Raw genomic sequence first — 19,865 nt, forward strand, 5'->3', positions numbered from 1 at the left:
CTCAAAACTCTACATCTACAGAAAACACAATCCACACTGGGGAGAGGATCCTGAACTGAGCACAGCTACAGTCCTGAGTGATTCAGAAATCGCCCCTAGGAGACCGGGGCAGAGGCGAAGGCCTTGTCCTGACATTATGCAACTTGTCCCTGGGCCTCAGAAGTCAGTAAGCAGGCCAGCCAGCGTGCACGCCGGCCAGCATGCATGCCAGCTTGCCCAAGGTTGGGCAACTTGTTAAGAACAGACACATCTGACTGCTGGTGTGAGACATGGAACAGGCAAGAAGAAACACGAAGAAGTGAAGGACACACTAACAAGGCCTCTCAGCAGAAGCCGTGACGTTTGAAAGCTTGAACCAATCCTTGCATTGGAGGCTCGGGGGTTACATTTCAACCTTGAGAGAAAGGGGGGAAAAATGAACTCTGTCGGTCTGAATCTCTCTCATGAGACACATCAAAGCATGCTCAGATTATTTGCACATTTCCTCAAAATGTAGCCCCCCCTGCAAACTTTTTTTAAACCCTCAGCTACTAGGGCTGAGGAGAAGATATTACACTGTAAGACTCTCTTTACTAAAAGAAGATCTGCTTATTTTGAATTTGGAAATCTTCACAACTCATTGTGCAACTCATAGGAGCTGGAAGGAAAAAGAATCAGCAATTCCAGAACCAAGAGGAAACAAATGTTAACGCCAAGACACAGGAGGAGCTCAGCTAAGATGTTTGTTCAGGTGGACGAACACATCTCTGGTCTCCCAGAAGTCACAAACAAGGAGATCAGATTTTCAAGGGGATTTTCAAGGCGTGTTTCTCCTCACCAGGGGCGGAATGGAAGGTGTGTGTGTCCTTCTTCCCCAGGCTCCAGCCATGGCCCCGAGTGCCGACGCTACAGGGCCTCTCTCCTTGTCCGGGCCTCACCCTTCACCCCGCCCACCCACACACCGGCACCCCAGCAGCCGCTTCAGTGTCTTACCAACCCCTGTTTCCTCCACTTCATCCACGTCGATGATGTGTTTCTGGGGAAACGTCTCCACGGGCAGCTGGAAGGACCTGGCCCTGGCCCTCTCCACCGGGGACCGTGGAGGCCTCTGGGTCGCCTTGTGGCCTGGGGAGAGGACCCTGGGCACACTGTGTGTGCCAGCGCCTCCCCTCCGGGCAGCCTCGGAGAGGAAGGAAAACGTGCTCACGTCCTCCAGGCCCAGAGACGGGGTCACCATGAAGTAGTCTTCATCCTCGTCGGCGTACTCCGTGGTGTCATCAAGGCCCAGGTTCGAGTCTGCAGGCACCACACCACTAGCCGTGGCCGGACTCCCTATCTCAAACACCCACACACCCCGAGCGCCGGAGTTGCTGCTCCTACAGAAAAGGAAGGGTTCTTGAGAACAAGCCAGCGCCTCCGAACCAAGCAGCCCACACCAGCCACAACAGGGGCCAGAGCACAGGAAGACACAGCCCCTGCCCTGGTCACCACAGCCTTCCCAGCCCAGACCCCACACCAGCACGCCGGAACACCGAGAAGACTCTCCACGTGCCTGACCTTGATCTGAGGTCATTCATTTTCCTCATGCTTGTCTATGATCGTCACACAGAGCTCCTAAAACCCTTGACATTTCCCCATGATCAAAGTGACCTTGGAAGGCTATGGCGTCCATGAGACTCTTAACTCCAGTTATAGCAGAGGTGGTAGAATGGTTGTTTGGAGTTTTGCTTTGGGAGTTTTGGGTTTTTTGTTTGTTTTTTTGTTTTTTGTTTTTTTTGTCAGTCCTGGGCTTGAGCTCAGGGCCTGAGCCCTGTCCTTGGACTTTCTCAAGGCTAGAGCTCTACCACTTGAGCCTCAGCGCCACTTCCGGCTTTTTCTATATATATGGTACCAAGGGATCGAACCCGGGTCTTCGTGCATGCTAGACAAGCACTTTAACCACGAGGCCAAACTCCCAGCCCAGGAGTTTTTTTAATGTGGCTTTTTCACTCAAAATTAGCCCTTTACCACTTGAGCTACATCTCAATTCTGGTTTTTTGCTGGTTAACAAGAGCTAAAAGTCTCATGGACTTTTGTACCGGGGCTGGCTTTGAACGGTGATCCTCAAATCTCAGCCTCCTGCATAGCTACGATTACAGGCGTAAGGTGAACAACCAGTACTGGCCTAGAAACAGTTTAAATGGAGTATCTAAAAAGTGAACTTGCTACTTTTTCATGCTGAGTATATCCCTTTCAGCCTACCCAAAAAATGGTATTTCATAATATAACAAACTATGTACCAATCTACATCCACAAAGATGTTTTTAGGTAAGGATCTACAATGCCTACTATATCTTCTTTGGCAAAATATTATTCAGGGGAAAATGCACAAAGAACAAAGAAAGCATACTTGGCCAAATTTTCAATGGATTCTTGGTCATCTGCAAATATGTTATATGCTCCATCACTCTTCCAAAGGAATCCCACTAAACCTTTGCTGAAGGCAACCATGGCAGGCACTGGCTTCTCGTCCTTCTTCGAGAAGGTTGTGGAGAACTGCAAACCTTCCTCAGGATAAAGGAAAATGGCATACGAGCTGGAATTGGAGGAGGCCAGGGCAGCCTGGAACGTGTTTCTCTGTGAAGATACGGGAAAATTCATTACCCAGCAGCAAACCCATTTCAAAGCATGCCTCTCACTAAGGACAGTAACTAAGTTCTCACTTTAGTCCAAAAGAATCAACTATTTCTCAGTAGCAATGCTGAACTGTCCCTATAATGTGAACATGAAACTTCCTGATTAAGGATTGCGTATACTCTGAATAACTGTGAACTTAAGGTTAACCAAAGGGGACACCGGTGGCTCACGCCTGTAAAGCCAGCTACTCAGGAGGCTGAGCTCTGAAGGTCATGGTTCAAAGCTAGACTGGGCAGAAAAGTCCCCGTGAAACTCTTTCATCTCCAATTAATCACTTAAAAACTACAAGTGGAGCTGTGGCTTAAAGCGGTAGAGCACTACCCTTGAGCAAAAGCACTCAAGGCCAGCACCCAGGCCCTGAGTTCAAGGCCCACATTCAGCAGGAGGAGCTTGCAACCTGCAGAGGCTGGGGAGATGGCATTGTGTCAAACACTGGGTGAGAAGAAAAGGATGGCATATCAGGGAACTGCGAGGAGGGGTGGAGGTGACAGACGGCCAAGTAGCAGCAAGAGCTGGGAGGACATGCAAGGACAGCAAAGCAAAGCACGTCCCACAGGCCTATCCCAGATTTCCCGGTGCTGCAGTCGCTCTGTGTCCAGTCTGAAGGCGGGAAGGCGGCATGGCCAGAGCCATGGGAACTGGGCTGGGGGCTCACACCTGCAATCCTAACCGCACAGAGCAATCTTGTTTCCAAGGAAACACTGAGACCTGGCCCCCAAACTGCCTCAGGTCTGGAGCTGGTTTGTCCACCTCCTCAGCTGCCCAGCCCCTCGGGGCCACATCTGCCCTGCAAGCCTGTCCCGGCCACTGCGCCACTGCGCCACTGCGCCGAGACACCATCCTGCTCAGGAGCGCCTGAGGTCATGATTCCATAGTCATCAGGCATCCAATCAGAAACTCAGGTCCTACTGTCAGCCACCGGCAGTCAGAGAGCCTGGGGTCGGCCCAACCCTGTCTCTGCCACGCAATGGTCTCCTTAGATCGTGTTCAAATGTGCGATACACACTGAGCTTAGGGAGTTGTTTTTGGACCGGCAATCCAGTGCCCAACCAGACTTTATCTTGACCAACTCCCTAGCCTTGCTGGGCCCAGGAGCAGCACGGGAAGTGCCAAGTGCCCCCCTCCTGAAGTACTCACCTGGCCCTCCTGGGCAGGGCTCGGCCCTTGGTAGGGGGCCACAGATTCCCACGTAACGACCACCACGCTCGTGGGCTGGAAAGAGCTATGCGGGAACCCCCTGTGGACATACTCGGCCGCCAGCCGGGTGGCAGAGGGGGACCGGTCCTCACGATAGTACACCTTCCCCACGCCATCAGTAGTGTCCAAGTCTGCCAGGAAGGGCGCAATCGTGCCAAAGGTGGGCGGGAAGCGGCCAGGGTGGGACTCCATGGCTGGTGGCTGGCTGGTGGCAATGATGCCATTGGTAGTGACCTGGATGAAACCCAATATGGTTAGAGGGGCTGTGGAGAGGACCCCCGCTCCTCAGGGGGCTGAGCCCCACCGCAGAACTGCAATGCAGGCACACCCCAAGTAACACGCAGCAGACCTGGGATGTGCCATGAGCCTGAATGGTCAAGCCTGTCTTCTCCCAAGCAAGACAGACTGGCGGACAACACACAGGCAACGGTCACAGGATACGACTCACATGTGCCAGTCACCATGACGTGAGCAAGTGTGTGCCCCCCACGTGATTTTAGGTGACTTTTTTTTAACTGACAAGTAGTATCCAAACATGTCTTTTTTTTTTTTTTGGTGCCAATCCTGGGACTTGAACTCAGGACCTCAGTATTGTCCCTAAGCTCTGTTTTGCTCAAGGCTAGCACTCTACCACTTGAGTCATCTGCTCTATTTCTTTTTTGGTGTTATTGTGAATTGGAGCTAAGAGTCTCATGAACTTTCCTGCCCAAGCTGGCTTCAAACTATGATCCTCAGATCTCAGACACCTGGGTTGCTAGGATTACAACATGAGTCACTGGCACTAGGTACATAAGTCATAATTAAAGCCTTGCATACTTAGTGAGCAAATGGAATCATCAGTCACTCCACACTGTGGCTGTGGGTACAATGTGGGGAGGGATCTAGTGCCTGGCTTAGAGGAATTAATTTACTGTTCAAAGAGGGGATAGAAGACATTAACAGATGATGATGAGGCGCCGGGGTTTTGTGTCTGTAATCACAAACTTACTTTGAAAACCAAGATTTAGGCCAACCCAGTCAGAAAATCCCACGACAGGCCATCTCAACAGCAGAAGCTGGATGTAGCAGTGCACTTCTCATCCACGCTACAGCAGTAAGCTAAAATAAGTGAATCACCGTCTAGGTATATGCCTGAGCAAGAAACAAGACCCTATCTCAAAAGCAACCAGTGCTAGAATGGCCTGCCTAGCAAGTACGAGGCCCCGAACTGAGACAGAAGGACAAGGAAGAGCAAGAGCAAGAAGAAAATCTGCATTGTGCCTAGATGAATCCAGAAAAGTAATAGCTAACAGCCACTGGCAGTTTACCTGTTCCAGAAGACTTCCTAGCATCTAATCCTATAGAAAATTCTAGAAAAATACACTCCTCAGGTGACCTATTTCCCATCACCACCTGGTGATGGGAAGCAAGACACTACCTGCAACATGCAAACCTCTGAGCACAAACACCTCCTGGGCTAAGCAGGAGTAGGAGGGGGGCTGCAGTGAGAGAGCAGTGGCTGCGGCTTTCTCAAACCCCCAAAGTTGGCAGTGGCCAGAGATCTCAAGGGAAGCCACATCCAGACAGCTCAGTCTTAAAAAGCTGTTTCCCAGTGCAATTTAGATCAGCCCAGGAATTTTGAAAATGCTTTTATTACCAGGGATCTGGGCGCCAGACTGTTGCTATTTTCATGCGGAATTCTGGCCTGGAAGTCCAAGATTTATGCAAGGATCCAGAAGCTGCAAAAGCCTCAGTCAGAGCCCACCCGGGAGCGGTCACTAGCATCATTCTGGGTAGTTACAAAACTCAGCCTGTGAGGAGGGTGCAGGGCACTGCAGGGGAAGTCACCCTGCATTCCTAACTTCCAGCTTCTTCCCAGAAGCTATTTCAATGAATGCGAACTTGGTGAACAGTATTCCCTCTCCCCCCACATGACTCTCCTCACGGGGTGAGGTGGGGAGGCCCTGCAAGGCTGGTGTGATCCCCCAAACCTAGAAGGCTCCCCTTTTTTAATTTGTCTTCTCCTACCCCCGGCCCCACCCATTCCTCCTCTTTCCTGCCTGCAGGGCGGGTGAGCCTGTTCCCTCCCTCACTGCTGCAGTGGACCCCATCCTGACCCCATCCCTCCAGCCTCTGGACCAGCATGCAGGGCAAGAGCGTTCCACGCGGGCCAAATCTGTGTACCTAGGCTGTTCTGGAAACGGGACGTGATCTGCGGGGCCAAGCTGGGCTCCGAGGAAGAGGGAGGTCTCTAAATCACTGCCACAAGGCACACCAAGACCCTGACGCTACAGGGAGGGCGTCTACAGGAATGCAAGAGTCTGACTCGGCCGGAAATAGGGGAGAGGAAGAACACTGTAAATGTCTCCACAGGAGGCAATCAGCGAGGTCTAAAGTACAATAGGGACATTCTGAAGGACCAGACTTCTTTAATAGATTCACTTGGGGGGTGGATGAGGGGCAATAGCTAGTTCAACAGCTGGGCTACTCAAAGAAAATCCAATGAGGAGCCCAGAGCAGTCGCTCACGCCTGCCATCCTAGCTACTCAGGAGGCTGAGATCTGAGGATCAAGGTTCAAAGCCAGCCTGGACACAAAAGAACCTGAGACCCTTATCTCTAACCTCTAGAAAATGGGAAGTGGGGCTTGGCTCAAGGGCAGGGTGGTAACCTTGAGCTAAAGAGCTCAGGGACAGCACCCAGGTTGTGTTCAAGCCCCATGACCCATGAAAAAAAAAAAGAAAGAAAGAAAGAAAAGGAATATACTCATTACCTGACTTATATATAACTAGAATCCCTCTGTACATAGCCTTTATTTAAAAAAGTAAACAGATTTATGACATTATTAAGCAATTATACTTTGGGTAAGATCTATCTTGCTATTCTGCTTTTTAGAAAGGCTTGAGATATATTGACATAGTTACAATGAAATAAAATGTTATGGGAAGTTCATAAAGGTAATCTAAGGGGAGCCAAATACAATGTTATTGGTCACAAATTAACACTTGTTCAAGCTGCGATGCTTAAGTTTTTTTTTCTATAACGGAAGTTCAGGTTGGAAGCACAGCTCGGCTGGTAGAGCACCAGCAGGGAGCGAGTCCAGAAACAAAAAAATAAAAAAGCGAGTTCAGGTCTTTCAAGCAGAGAACAAATACGACTGAAAGTTTACCAATGGTTTTGATAGATGAGCCAAAACTCACGCTGCCAGGAGAGGCATCTCTGAGCCTCACTCTGTCTCTGGGACCAGGAAGGGGCGATGGAATGACCCTGGACTCACAAAATGACCTCGCGGAAAACGTACAGGGAAAGCTTCTTGGTATGGTTCTTGGCAACCACAAAATTCTGGGGCATGACACTAAAAAAGGCAAGTAGGGCTGCCTTCCCTCCCCATGTGGCACCCCCTCCCGGTCCTCCCCTCCCCTCTCCCTTGCACGGGGCAAGCTGGTTCTGAGCTGGTAGTGCTGACCAAAGCAGATCTAATCATTAAAGTTAATCAAGTGTTGCAGAGCCTGGAGGCTACCCAACAGTGTACCCCGCAGTCAAGAGGAAAAAAAAATCAAACAAAAGCATTACACAGCAGTTTCTAGTATTCCCTTTCCTAAATCTATGCTAGTGGAAGAAGAAAAATACATCTGGGCTATGAGACCAGACTTCTGCTCTGGTAGGAATGCTGATGAATGAAAAGCTGAATGAATTTAGAGTTTACATGTGCTGGGAAAGTGTTTAGATGGCTTACAACTCTTCACACTCCGCATGGTGGGCCCTGTTTAACTGTCCTTATTTAATGCCCCTCGCCCCTCCCCCTCTTCTCAGCGGAAGCCAACAGCCTGGACATTCAAAGTCTGCCCTTCACCACTGGGCCAGCGCCCTGACTCCCCAAAGCACCCAGTGAGCTGCTTGCGAAATACAGTGCAAAACCTGTCTGAATTATTGAGAGAAATAATGATAACCACAGATACATCATCATTATAAGGCGGCTATATTATGGCAACAATAATTACTAAATTAGCACTGTAACCACATTCTTTTGTTGTCAAGCTAACCAAATACTGCCTCCATGGAATTTTTGTTGATTTTGTATTAAGGAGTGGAAATTTACTTGTCACAAAGTATCTGAGAGGTGAAACTGGTAGCTATGGATGAAACGAGATGGACAGCAAGCCCAGCTGATAACAGGGGCCCCATCCTGGAGCCTCGAGTTCCCATAGTACCTTGGGTTCCTGCTCAAATGCAGCTTCTTCCCATAATGTGTGTTCTCACTCGAACGCGTCTCCCCATAATTCCCTGGTGTCACTCAACCAGTGAAAAGAGTGGGGTTTGCACGTGTACAAGCCATGGAGTGGTGAGTGGGAAAGCCCAGGGGCCATGTGAACTGCCTACCTATAAAGGGGGAGGGAGGACTCAATGGACTCTAATTTCCTGGCCTCTATTTTCTTTCATGACTTTCCTTTCACTTTCAGTAAACTTACTCTGTTTACCTTTTAATTCTTTAATGGGGGCAGGAATAACTTCATTTCCCTAGACGTCGCGCCATCTCTTTCCAGAACTGCAGCTCTGGCCCTGGAATCCTGCTTCCAGCGTCACCTCACCTGGAGGAGGTGCTCTTTAGCAAAGTACCACCTCGTGGTCTACCACTTACTCCAACACACAGCCAACAAGCTGCCTTGTCACTCAAGCCGCTCAAGTCAATTATACCACAAAAGCCTGGGCACAAAAGCGCTGCATAGGAAACAGCTGGAACCACTTACAGGATTGTTTTCACCAACTGACAAGGGGGGGGAGACAGCGTTACAAACTTAGAATGGAGGGGCGTTCCATTTCTAAAAGGCACTTCCTGTCTCCCTCCTTCCAACTCCTTTCTTCCCTGTAAGCTACACACTGCCTAGATCTCTGGAGAAAGTCTAAATGCAGACGCTTTACACACCAACAACTGCCTTCGTTTTGGGCCTCAATCGCCTCATAATTCACATGTCCTGGAAGACAAAAGCCATCTTTGTGGCTTCCAGGAGCCCAGCAGTAGTCTTCCTGAAGGAAGAGCAGGGATACAGTGGGCAGAGTACTGCTCTAAGCAGAGGTCGCGTCTGTGGACCGAGTGAGGTGGCATTAATGACATCCTGTTCCTGGTGTGTGGGGGAGTGAGGGGAGGCGATGGAATATAGCCAAGCCCGCACTGCAAGTGTGTCCCATGAACCCTAAGGAGCCACAGAAACAGCTCTGGTTTCAATTTAGCCACGGAAGCCGTAGAATTACCAAGTGAATGTGAAGCACAGCGCGAGGTAAGGAGAGAAGCATCCTTTCAACTCAATCCAGTTACGGTCTGACGAGACTTGGGAGGGGGTGGGAGACTCTCCTAATGCCTGAGGCGGGCAGGTAGCCCCATGCCAGGGTGAGGACATGCAAACAAAACCTGCAGTGAAAACTCTCCAAGGCCTCCATCCCTCAAAAGGAAAATGGTTAGACAGCAGAAACATAAACCATAGCCAGGAGAGGGAAGATCACACTGCGGGGAGCTTCCGACTCAGGGGACCTGGTACCAGGCTAAATCCAGGGATAAGAATTTCTCACAGGCGCCAAAGGCTAACGCTGGGATTCTCGCCCAAGCACATACAACGTGTCCCTTTCTTTTTTCTTTTTCTTTTCTTTTTTTTTTTTTTTTTTTGCTGAAAGGTGCTGACTGTTCTGCCCTCCACAAATGAACTAAAGCAGGAGAAAAACTTTAGCATCCCAGCTTCGACTTTGTTTGTCTCTGCTCTACAGTAATTTTGTAATTAATCACCTTTGGTTCCAGGAAAGAAAGGAGGGATGGGTAAGAATGACAAGGGCTGAAATTCCCTCCACGTGCAGCAGAGTCCAGCAGGACAGGCCACCTCCCATGAGGACAATAACCCACACCCTGGAGGAGGACAAATCATCTCTTGGAAAGTAGCTCGCTCCCCTCAGGTGATGAGGCCAGAACCAGAGCTCAGGTAAAGACTGGTCAGGCGGCATTTGCAGCTGGGACTCCACGCAGACCTTCCTCTGTCCCCCATCCCACCCAATTCTCCCACTATCTACACCTAGCTCCTGTCCCTGCCCTCGGCTGGCGAGAGGCACATTAAAACCCTCCTTCCTCATGGCTACATTCGTGGTTTTGAGTGTGTTCTTCAGACAGGGACTTACAATGTAGCCCAAATTGGCTTCACACTTTGAATCCTCCTGCCTGCCTCCACGTCTAGGTCTATGACTACAGGTACCCACTCCTCGGTCTGGTGGGTGGGACTTCACATTTCAACTACTGGCCTGTCCAGGAAGACTGGGGAGGGAGGGAGAGAGGGCTGTTACTCCATCAGGCAATCTCTAGAGAATGCTGCCTTAGCAGCTGGGGTGCAGAGATCAGGGCCTTCATTGTGCAACGGGAGCTTGGTATGAGCAACCTCTTTATTTTAATGTCGACATGATAGGGTGAAAGCTCAGTGCTTTGGGCCTTCTGTTTCTGCATCAGGATGGTGCAGCCCTAGGGAGCTGTGCTGTGTCCCTGAAGAATGGGCACAGTCCATGAAGAGAAAGAAGGCCGGTGGCTGGGGCCTGGACTTAGGGAGACAGACTGCAGCAGGAGAGGTAGGGAGAGCTTGAGCAGAAGCACTGCCAGGGTCTGGATTTCAGGAAACACAGATGGAGGCTGGGAAGGAGAGGGGAGGCCCGGCCCATTCCCCCGTGCTCAGCTGTGGGGCCCCTCTCTCCGCAGCTCTGATCCTCACTCCAGCCTCCTTCCCACCCCACACAGCTGCCCTCTACCACCTGCACACGGAAAGATCCGTGACTGTCCAACTACTGCATCCCTAGGCCACATTATGCCATAGATGCTCGGAGGAGCAGAAACACACGGCTTATTTCAACCTCTACAGCCAAAACTTTGAGTTGGTACGTGAAAGAAAAGTAAGTCAAGTATCTGTGGGATGAATAACCTTAACACAGGAGTACATGTTTAAAAAAACAACCAGAAACGTCCTGAAAAGGTCAATGTACTTGCTTAGTGTGGGGTCATTTAACTAAAAAAATATAATAAAGTCAAGGGGAATTATTAAAACTAATTTGCTGAAAATATTAATGTCCAAGATAAAACGGGTATGGAAGATAATCTTGTCAAACCTCTTCCTTTTATAAACAAAAAGATGAGAATTAGAAGAGCAGAAACAATCTGACTTCATCTGTAGGCCAGCCAACATGACCGGTCAGTTTCCTCTCAGGGGTGTGTGTGTGCGTGCATGCGCGTGTGATGAGATGTGCTCAGAAGTATGAATCCTCTTTAGCTGAGGATATCCTTTTCTTTCTCCCCAGCATGAAGGATTTTTACCTCCCCGACCAACTGTATCCATTAAACAAGAATGAGGTCATTTTTTCAGTTTTATGAATCAAAGACAAACGATTGACTATACAATGTAGTCGTCGGAGTCCAGGAATTCCTCTGCTGGCCAGCCATCAGCAGAGGCCAGCCGAGATGAGGACCTTCCGGTCACAGGAAGGAAATGTTTTTATGGCTCTGCACAGCTTTATTAGTTTTGAAAACCTCACCCAAGGAGTGCTGAGTTTATTGGAAAGGCAGCGGGACTCCTGGGAAAGCTCTGATGAGACCCTGGGAGAGGGGTGTGCAGAGGAGCTGGTCCCAGAGGGGACCAGATGTCACCACACAGGACGCCTGCAGGGCCCACGGGGGTCCTGTATCTAGGACCTTCCCCAGAAAAGCCCTCCGCCTGTCACACCCAGGGTATTTGTGTGTGGGGGGGTGCCCACATGTGCCAGTACTGGGGCTTGAACTCAGGACTTCCCGGGCAGGTTTCCATCCCAGATCCTCAGGATTCCAGAGACAGCCGCCCTTGCTCACTCCCACCCAGCACGCGTCACGTGAGACACAGTTCCACGTCCCACCCCTGGGCCTCTCACCACGAGCCTCGGTGACATTACTCTTCATGAGAATGATGACATTTTCCAGACGCAAAACCCCCAGGGAGAGAAGTGCCATGGCGGGGGAATCAAGCTGAAGCCTGGCTCGTCTGTGCTGATGGACAAACGTGTGTGTCCTGGGTCATGTATGTGTCGTGTCCTGTCGTTAGTGTGTTGTGTGTGTCATGTGTGTGTCGTGTGTGGTGTATGTGTCATGTGTTGTGTCGTGTGTGTCCTGTGTCGTGTGTGTCGTGTGTGTGTGTCATGTGTGTCATATGTGTCGTGTGTGGTGTATGTTGTGTGTCGTGTGTGTCGTATGTGTCGTATGTGTCGTGTGTGTCGCGTGTGTCGTGTGTGGTGTATGTCGTGTGTCGTGTGTGTCGTATGTGTCGTGTGTGTCGTGTGTGTCGTGTGTGTGTCGCGTGTGTCATGTGTGTCATATGTGTCGTGTGTGGTGTATGTTGTGTGTCGTGTGTGTCGTATGTGTCATGTGTGTCGCGTGTGTCCTATGTGGTGTATGTCGTGTGTCGTGTGTGTCGTATGTGTCGTGTGTGTCGTGTGTGTGTCGCGTGTGTCGTGTGTGTCATATGTGTCGTGTGTGGTGTATGTCTCGTGTGTCATGTGTGTCGTGTGTGTGTCGTGTGTGTCGTGTGTACTGCGCACGTGGGGCCCAGTGCTGGTGACCTCCCTCCACCATGCCGTGTGAAGGGCGCGCTCGCTCGGGCAGAGGGCGGGCGGCGCTCCCGGCGGGGCCGTCCAGGGCCTCGGGAGGGCGCGCGGCGGGGCGAAGGGGGCGGCGGGGCGAAGGGGCGGAGGACGCGGCCCGGCCGGCGCTGGGGCCCGGGGGCGCCGGGCGGCACAAGCCCGGCCCCGGGGCGCCCCGCGCCGTCCGCCCTGACCTCCGGACTCCGACGCGAGGCCGGCGGGAGCGGAGCGGCGGCCCGCGCGAATCCGGAGCCCAGGCCGGCGCGGGGCCGCGGGCGGAGCCGGGCTCGGCTCACCTCCCCGCCGGACACCCGCCGCGGCCCCGCAGGGGCTCCGGCCCCCAACGGAGGACGGGACCAAGACACGCGAGCCGACGGGGAGAGGGGCCCGCGCGGAGCCCGGCTGGGGCCCCCCGAGCGGCGCGGGCCGGCAACGCGGGCGTCGACGGCGGGGCGGCGGCGGAGCGCGGAACCCGTGCGGCGCCCTGCGTCCGCCCCGCCCGGCCTCCCCGCGCCCCAGCGCCCCGCGCCCCGCCGCCCCACCCCGGCCTCCCCGCGCCCAGGCCGGGCGCCCGGCCTCCCCGCATCCCCACCCGCCCGGCGTCCCCGCGCCACCCCGGCCTCCCCGCGCCCCCGCGCCCCACCCCGACTCACGTAGAGCGAGGCGACGCCCGGCTCGTCGTAGAAGTGGAGCGGGCCCTGCAGCTCCAGGACCGGGGAGACCACGTCGTCCCCGGCCGCCAGCTCCAGGTCCCCGTGCCCGGGCCCGAAGGGGAAGAGGCCGCGGCGGCCCAGGCCGCCCCCGGGCCCCGCCAGCAGCAGCAGCGGCAGCAGCAGCGCCCGCAGCGCCCGCGTCCACGCCGCCCCGCGCCGGCTGCCCGCGGCCCGCATCGTCCCCGGCCAGGTCTCGAGCGCGCGCCGCGGCGGAGGTCCGGCCCGACCCGCGCGCGGGGAGGCGGGCTGAAACCCGACGCCCGAGGCGGCCCCTCCTCGCCCCCCGCCCCGCGGTGGTCCCTCCCCGGGGAGGAGGGGAGGCGGGGAGGAGGGGGGTGGCGCCTCGCCCGTCCGCCCCCGCGCGTGCCGGGCGCGGCCGCGGGGCCTGGGGAGGGCGCGGGGCCGCCCCGGGCTCCTCCCGGAGAGGCTTCACCCGCGGGTCCCCGGCCCCGGAGGGGGGCGGCTGTAGCTGGGAGACCCCCGGAATCGGGGCGGGCCTGGAAGGAGGGAGGTGGGAGTCCGGAGAGACCCGGGAGGGGAGCCCCGGGCCGAGCTCACCGCCCCGCGATGGGCGCACCGACCGGGCGCGGGTGGAGGGTGGGAGTGAGGAAGGAAGGGGAGAAGGCCGGGCGGGAGAGCCACGGCCGGGGAAGGGGCCAGACCTCAGCCAGCCCTGCGGACTCGGAGAGGAGCCTGGAGAGGAGCCCCAGGCCGGCAGGACGCGCGGGGGAAACGCACGGGAAACGTGCGGCCACCCTGGCGGCATCCCTGGGGCTCGAACTCGGGGCCTCACCTCGCCACCCTGTGTGTGACGCTGCTGCCCTCCGCTCTTGACACCCCTGTTCTGTGTCTCTGGACTTCATTAGCCCAGGAGCTCACAGGGAGCCCTGTGGGCTAAGGACAACCTGTGCCACAGGGATTCACTCCTGTCTCTTCTGGAATAACCCTAGAACAACGCCCTAGCTTGGGCCAGAGCCGAGGCCCTGAGCTGGGAGCCTGTGGTGATGGAGAAGCTCCAGTTGTGTTCATTCTGGAGCTGGGGTGGAGCCCAGGGTCTCAATCTCACTGTGTTCCTGCCCTGCCGGCCGCCTTGTCACCACTACCTCAAGTGGCCTCTGGGTAGCTGGAGTTGTCTCCCTTGGTCAGGAGTGACTAATGGGGCCTGCAGTCTGCTGTCAGACCCAGCATTTCCATGGTCCTCCCTCCCAGAGGCCCCCCCCACTCCGCTCCATCCCATCTGGGGCTAACGGCTGCCCATTCTTCCAGTTCAGGTCTTCAGGATGCAAGCACCACGCCTTCCACAGGCTGAGCCACATGGGGAGGAATGAGTGAGCTCCTTCTGTGCCGGTACCAGGGCCTGACAGGGCCTGGAATCAGGTCTGAGCACTGTTACTTAGCTTCTTCCCCTCAAGGCTGGTGCTCTACACCTGGGCCCTGTCCCTGCTTCCCTGAGGAATTTTCTTAAACTGTCCTCATAGCTTCCTAGCTCAGAGGCAGAGAAGCCGCATTCTCCAGCTTTGCACCCGCCCACAGCAGTCCCCCTCCCTACCCTGTCGGGGACCTTCAGATGCCCCTGAAGCATGGAGGGTGCACAGACACTCTCCCTTTATGGTCCTCAGATGGCTGCTGAAACTCCCATTGGTCCACACAAGTTTCCTGGGTGAACACAGGGCAAAGCTTTTCTCCGCCCTGCTGGTTCAGCAGCCATCTCTCGATCCAGCCTGGCTGAGGCCTGGGTTTCTGTTTACTCACAGTCTAAGTGCTCTCTTTATCATTTTTTGCAGGTTCACAATCAAAGAATTGTTGTGAGAATTGGATAAGATAATCCACAAAATCCTCAGAGCAGGACACAATGTCTGTATTCAGTTGATAGTAAGCTATCCTCATTATCTAAATGCCTGGGTTTTATGATTCTGATTACTTCAGCATTTACCATGTCCCATAACCCCAGTCAGACACTGTGCAGGGAGTTTGAAGGACCTCTACTGTGAAGGAGGCACAGCCCCTTTAGGAAGAGTCTTCCCATTATGTTGGTGGAGATGTGTCTTAGGAGACAGACACAAAAGAGCAGGAAGAGATACGGACTGGTTGGACTCTTGCTTCTGCAAAGGGCCGTATATGGCAGTGAGTTGAATGCTGATCTAATTGCACAAGCTAGGAGCCAGGACTACAGGCGACACAGAACCCACCCAGCTTCATAGCTAACGGAAGAGCTGGGATTTTGATCTCACTTTGTGTAACATCAAAGCTGACTCGGCCGCACGCAATGGCACAGTTGGTGCCCCTGACATAGAAACCTTGATTTCTACTCACAGTGTTCACACCAGGTCTATTCATGCAGTGCTCTTGGTCCTCTGTGCCTGCCATCCAGCCTGCTCCCGTCTATTTATAGGCCAGTTCTCTCTCTTCAACAGAGTCCATTCCTTGTGGGTTGTCCGTGCTGAGTCCTCTACCAAGACAGCATGGACTGTGTCCCTGTCACTCGCAGCTTGGCACTGGTGGCTCACACCTGGTATCCTGGCTGGAAGTGGAGCTATGGCCCGGGTAGTAGAACACCTGCTAGCCTTGAGCAAAAATACGTTAAGAGACGGCGCCCAAATTGTGGTCTCAGAACCAAAACAAAAATATGTAAAAGATAACGCAGTGGCTGGGCCCCAGTGGCTCACCTAACCCTGGCTACCCAGCAGGCTGAGCAGTCAGCATCGTGGTAGTCAATCGTGCTTCCACTGTGAGTCTAACTCCCTGATGAGGCAGAGGGGCAGTTTGGACTGGGATAAAAACCTAGCAAACTGCCCTGCACAGGGTGCCTGGCAAGCTCTGGGTAGAGTAATGGCATTGTACCCTTTTATGCCAAAGTAAATAGACTGGAGGAAATCTCCTGTATCTCTTCATTTCTGACACTGGAGGGTCCTGCATTTCTAACACTGTGAAGCCAGTGTTAGACCATTCTGCCCAGAGCCCTCACTTGGCTTAACCCAAGCTGGCCCTGCTCCTGGCTGGTAGGGAAAAGCCAAAAGTAGGATCACCATTTGTTAGTGCTAAGACAGAGCGAAGACTCTGAGAACATTCACCTTTGCATAAGGGGAAAATGTGGATTTGCAATAGGCCTGCCAGGTTTAGCCTTGAAGAAGCTAGAAGGAAAGGACCCATGGCCTCCTGTGGTTACTGCTCAGGATTTTTGCTGGAGGAGGGAAATTAACAACTTCCTGGGACAGGAAAGATACCCTGCCATCCATGCAGGTCAGCAGGAAGAGGAAGCAGGTGGGGACCTGCCTTGCTTGAGCTCAAGCTAAAGAGGGGCTTGCTGAGCTGAAGGAAAAACACCATCAAGTCTTACCGCAGTCTTGTTGCTAAGTAACTGGGATAAGTACCCTTGGCTGGCTTGGAACCGCTATCCTCAGTTCTCAGGCATGAGCTATCAGCGCCCATCTTAGAAGTTAGGGATCTTAAGGCCTCTGAAAGTTTAAGCAAAACAAGGAAAAGTTTGACAGCTTATGATTAGCCACTTTCATGGACAAGTAATAGGACACTGGAAAAAGTCCTTTTAATTGACTATGGCTAGCTGTATTGGTTCACCTCCTATAAATTATACATATAGATAGCAGTACAAATGCAAGGTGTGATTTTTATAGAGACAACATGTCATTATCGTATGTCACGTTTAACAGTTTTACCTCAGACTAATGAAGGCTTTGTCACAGGCTGCGGCCAGGCCCCAGGCCCGAGCTTTTGAGGAGCCTCCAGTGTGCAAGATGCTCAGCTTGCCACCCATCCCTGTAGCCGTCCTGGGCCACCTGCCCTGGCCTCTCCTCCTTCTGGAAGTCCTCCCCTCCATGGAGCCTTCGAGTCACCTTCTGCCCATCTCCCAAGCCCCTGTCCCTGCTGAGGTTCTCCGAAGATCCAGTCCCCTCTGTACTGGTCTGGAAGCCTGGAAGTCTGTCTGTCAAGGCACCAGCCCCTTGGGACATTCTCATGGGGCAGGAGGCAAAGTGTCAGAGCCCTAGTCCACTCTAGAAGCCCTCTCCCCGGCGCCTCTGGGAGGCCCCAGGCGCTCTCAGCCCTCCCCTCCCTGAGACCCCCTCCCGAATCTTGTATTGGGCCAGTAGCTCATGCCTGTACTCCTAGCTATTCAGGATTCCGCCAGCCAAGGCTGAAAGTCCATGAGACTCATCTCCAATCAAACACACACACACGTGAAGCTGTGGCTCAAATGGCAGAGCAACATCCTTAAGCAAAAATGCCCAGGGACAGTACCCAGGCCCTGAGTTCCAGCCGCAGGAATAGCACGTGCACACATACACTCTCTCCTTTGGTGCTGCCTTCTAATTTGTTGCCTCCCCAGCAACCTGGGGGACATGTTCAGACCCAGTGGTGTTTGTTTTGTTTTTGCCAATGCTGGTGCTTGAACTCCGGGCCTGAGCACTGTCTCTGGGCTTTCTCAAGGCTAGAGCTCTGCCATTTGAGCCACAGCACCACTTTCAGCTTTTTCCAGGGATCGAACCCAGGTCTTTGTATATGTGAGGCAAGCTCTCTACCACGAGGCCAAACTCCCAGCCCTGACCCAATGGTTCCTGTTTTGTATTTTCATCATTTTATCAATCAAAATAAGGGCCCCACGTCCTATGTGTCCGTGGGCCCTGCCACAGAAGCCAGCATACCGTGGTTTCTCAGGAAAGGCTTGCTGCGCGGAAGGGATTTGGAGCAGAAATTTCCCTGTTCATGCACAAACTTACTTAATGAGAGCCCTGAGCCAGCAGCCACCTCTGTCACCTCCCTGCCTTGTCAACCCTGAGGCTTGGGAGGGACAAAGCCTCTGGTCTCAGGTCCTGAGGTAGAAATAGTATCTGTAGTTGTGGATTTCAAACTGAAGTCATTTAAAATGAGTGCAAAGAACACATTGTCTTACTTGTCTGGATCTGGTGACACTGAGGGGGAAAGCCCTGTGCTGACCACTTCGTTCCAGGAAAAGTAAGATGAGCAAAGCAGAGGCCAGGACAGCCACTCGGCTTTAAACAAGGAAGGAGCTTGTCTTGGGGGGGAACTTTTTTCTGACCTAGAACTTGTTCAAATACAGTTTTCTGACAGCAACAAGCTCTTTCTACTAAAAACATGCCTTCAATGAAATTCCATGTCTCTCTCTCTGTCTTTCTTTGTCTCTCTGTCTCTGTCTCTGTTTCTGTCTGTCTGTCTCTCTCTCTCTCTCTTGCACTCTCTCTCTCACACACACACACACACACACGCACGCACGCACGCACATGCACATGCACTGGCACTCTTGCTCCCATCCCTGTGCTTGGACAGAATCAGACATAAAGAAACAGGAAATCGCATTCTTGTGGTCTTGGTGACTGGGTGGCTGTGTGGACCCCGAGTCCTTTTCCTCCATCTGCAAGACCCACACACGAAGCATCCCCCCGCCCCCTGCCCCCAATAACAGCCCAAATATGGTACTGTGCTTCAGCACAGAGCTCAGCCCCCAGGGGTGTCACAAGAAACCAGAGCACAAATATTTACACACAGAAGAGAGGCTGAGCTCCTGGGACCCCCCCCCCCAGGAGAGACAAGTGGCTGGCTGGCAGGCTGACAGATCGCTTTCTGGGTTTATTCTGAAGTTGTGTTATGGAAAACAAAGGAAGAATGAAACATGGGTCCAAGGGGTTGTTTGGACAAAAGCAGCAGCCAGCTGGCGGCTCCTCTGCTCCTATCCCATCCTGCTGTCCCTGCCAGCAGCTCTCCCCTGCCCTCAAGAGACAGGGAAGCAGTCATGGTTCAGAAGTAAGCTCCTCTCTTTAAATCTTGCATTTTGCTAGGGTCCAGTGTCTCATGCCCATTCTCCTTGCTTCTCAGGAGGCTGGGGTTTGAGGATCACAGTTCAAAAGCAGCCCAAACAGAAGTTTGTGACTCTTGCCTCCATTAATCACACACAAAGCTGAGAGTGGAGGTGTGGCTCAAGTGGTAGGGACTCCATCTTGACTAAAACAATAACTAAAGGGCAGTGCTCAGGCTCTGGCTTCAAGGCCCAGTACCAGCACCAAAAACAAATCAGCCAACAAACTTGTATTTTAAACATTACCATCTCTCTATTGCATTTACTTTCCACTAAATCTATAGGCTTTTTGTTGTTGTTTTGTTTTGTTTTTGCTAATCCTGGGGCTTGAACTCAGGGCCTGGGCACTGTCCTTGGGCTTTCTCAAGGCTAGAGCTCTACCACTTTAGCCTCAGCACCACTTCTAGCCTTTGATGGTTAGAGATAAGAATCTCACAGACTTTATAATCCTGGGAACAAAGATCCTGAGATCTCAGTCTTCCAAGTGGTTAGGATGATAGGTCTGAGCCACAGTGCCTGGAATTCAAATTTTAAAAACATAAAAGTAATACTTACTCATGTGTCAATATTAAGATTTGTTGTTCAGGGCTGTTAGGTTTTTTTTTTTTTTTTTAATGTTCCCATCCAGTCTTCGGAACCCAGAGGGCATGTCACCTTCCCGGGAATCTCAATTCTGACTCAGTGGATTTCAAAGAGTCACAGCCACGCATGACGAGGCTAGTGGGGTCCTTGGGGACAGCACAGGAGCAGGTGTTCTGGCCCAAGTCCTGCCGAGGTTTCCAGGACTGGAAAGAGGAGCAAACCACACCCAGAGCGTGTACAGGATTTAATCTTAGTGTCTGAACATGCCCAGTAGGTGGCAGCAGACACC

At 52.9% G+C, this 19,865-nt stretch overlaps 1 protein-coding gene across 2 annotated transcripts in view; it reads right to left on the reverse strand.

Annotated features, from left to right (window-relative positions):
• Positions 1-13,381, reverse strand: part of Nid1 (nidogen 1) — a 43,195-nt gene extending 29,814 nt beyond the window's left edge. For both annotated transcript variants that reach the window (XM_090318769.1, XM_090318770.1), the window contains exons 1-4: positions 13,108-13,381; positions 3,793-4,086; positions 2,369-2,595; positions 973-1,355 (exon numbers count right to left, since the gene is read on the reverse strand). In XM_090318769.1, coding sequence (XP_090174895.1) covers positions 973-1,355; positions 2,369-2,595; positions 3,793-4,086; positions 13,108-13,344 — 1,141 coding nt within the window. In that variant the 5' untranslated portion in view covers positions 13,345-13,381. The remainder of the gene's footprint in view (positions 1-972; positions 1,356-2,368; positions 2,596-3,792; positions 4,087-13,107) is intronic.
• Between the last annotated feature and the right edge of the window lie 6,484 nt (positions 13,382-19,865).

Source organism: Megascapheus bottae, chromosome 26 (genome assembly GCF_031878675.1).
Source record: "Megascapheus bottae isolate mThoBot1 chromosome 26, mThoBot2.hap1, whole genome shotgun sequence".
Lineage (NCBI taxonomy): Eukaryota > Metazoa > Chordata > Mammalia > Rodentia > Geomyidae > Megascapheus > Megascapheus bottae.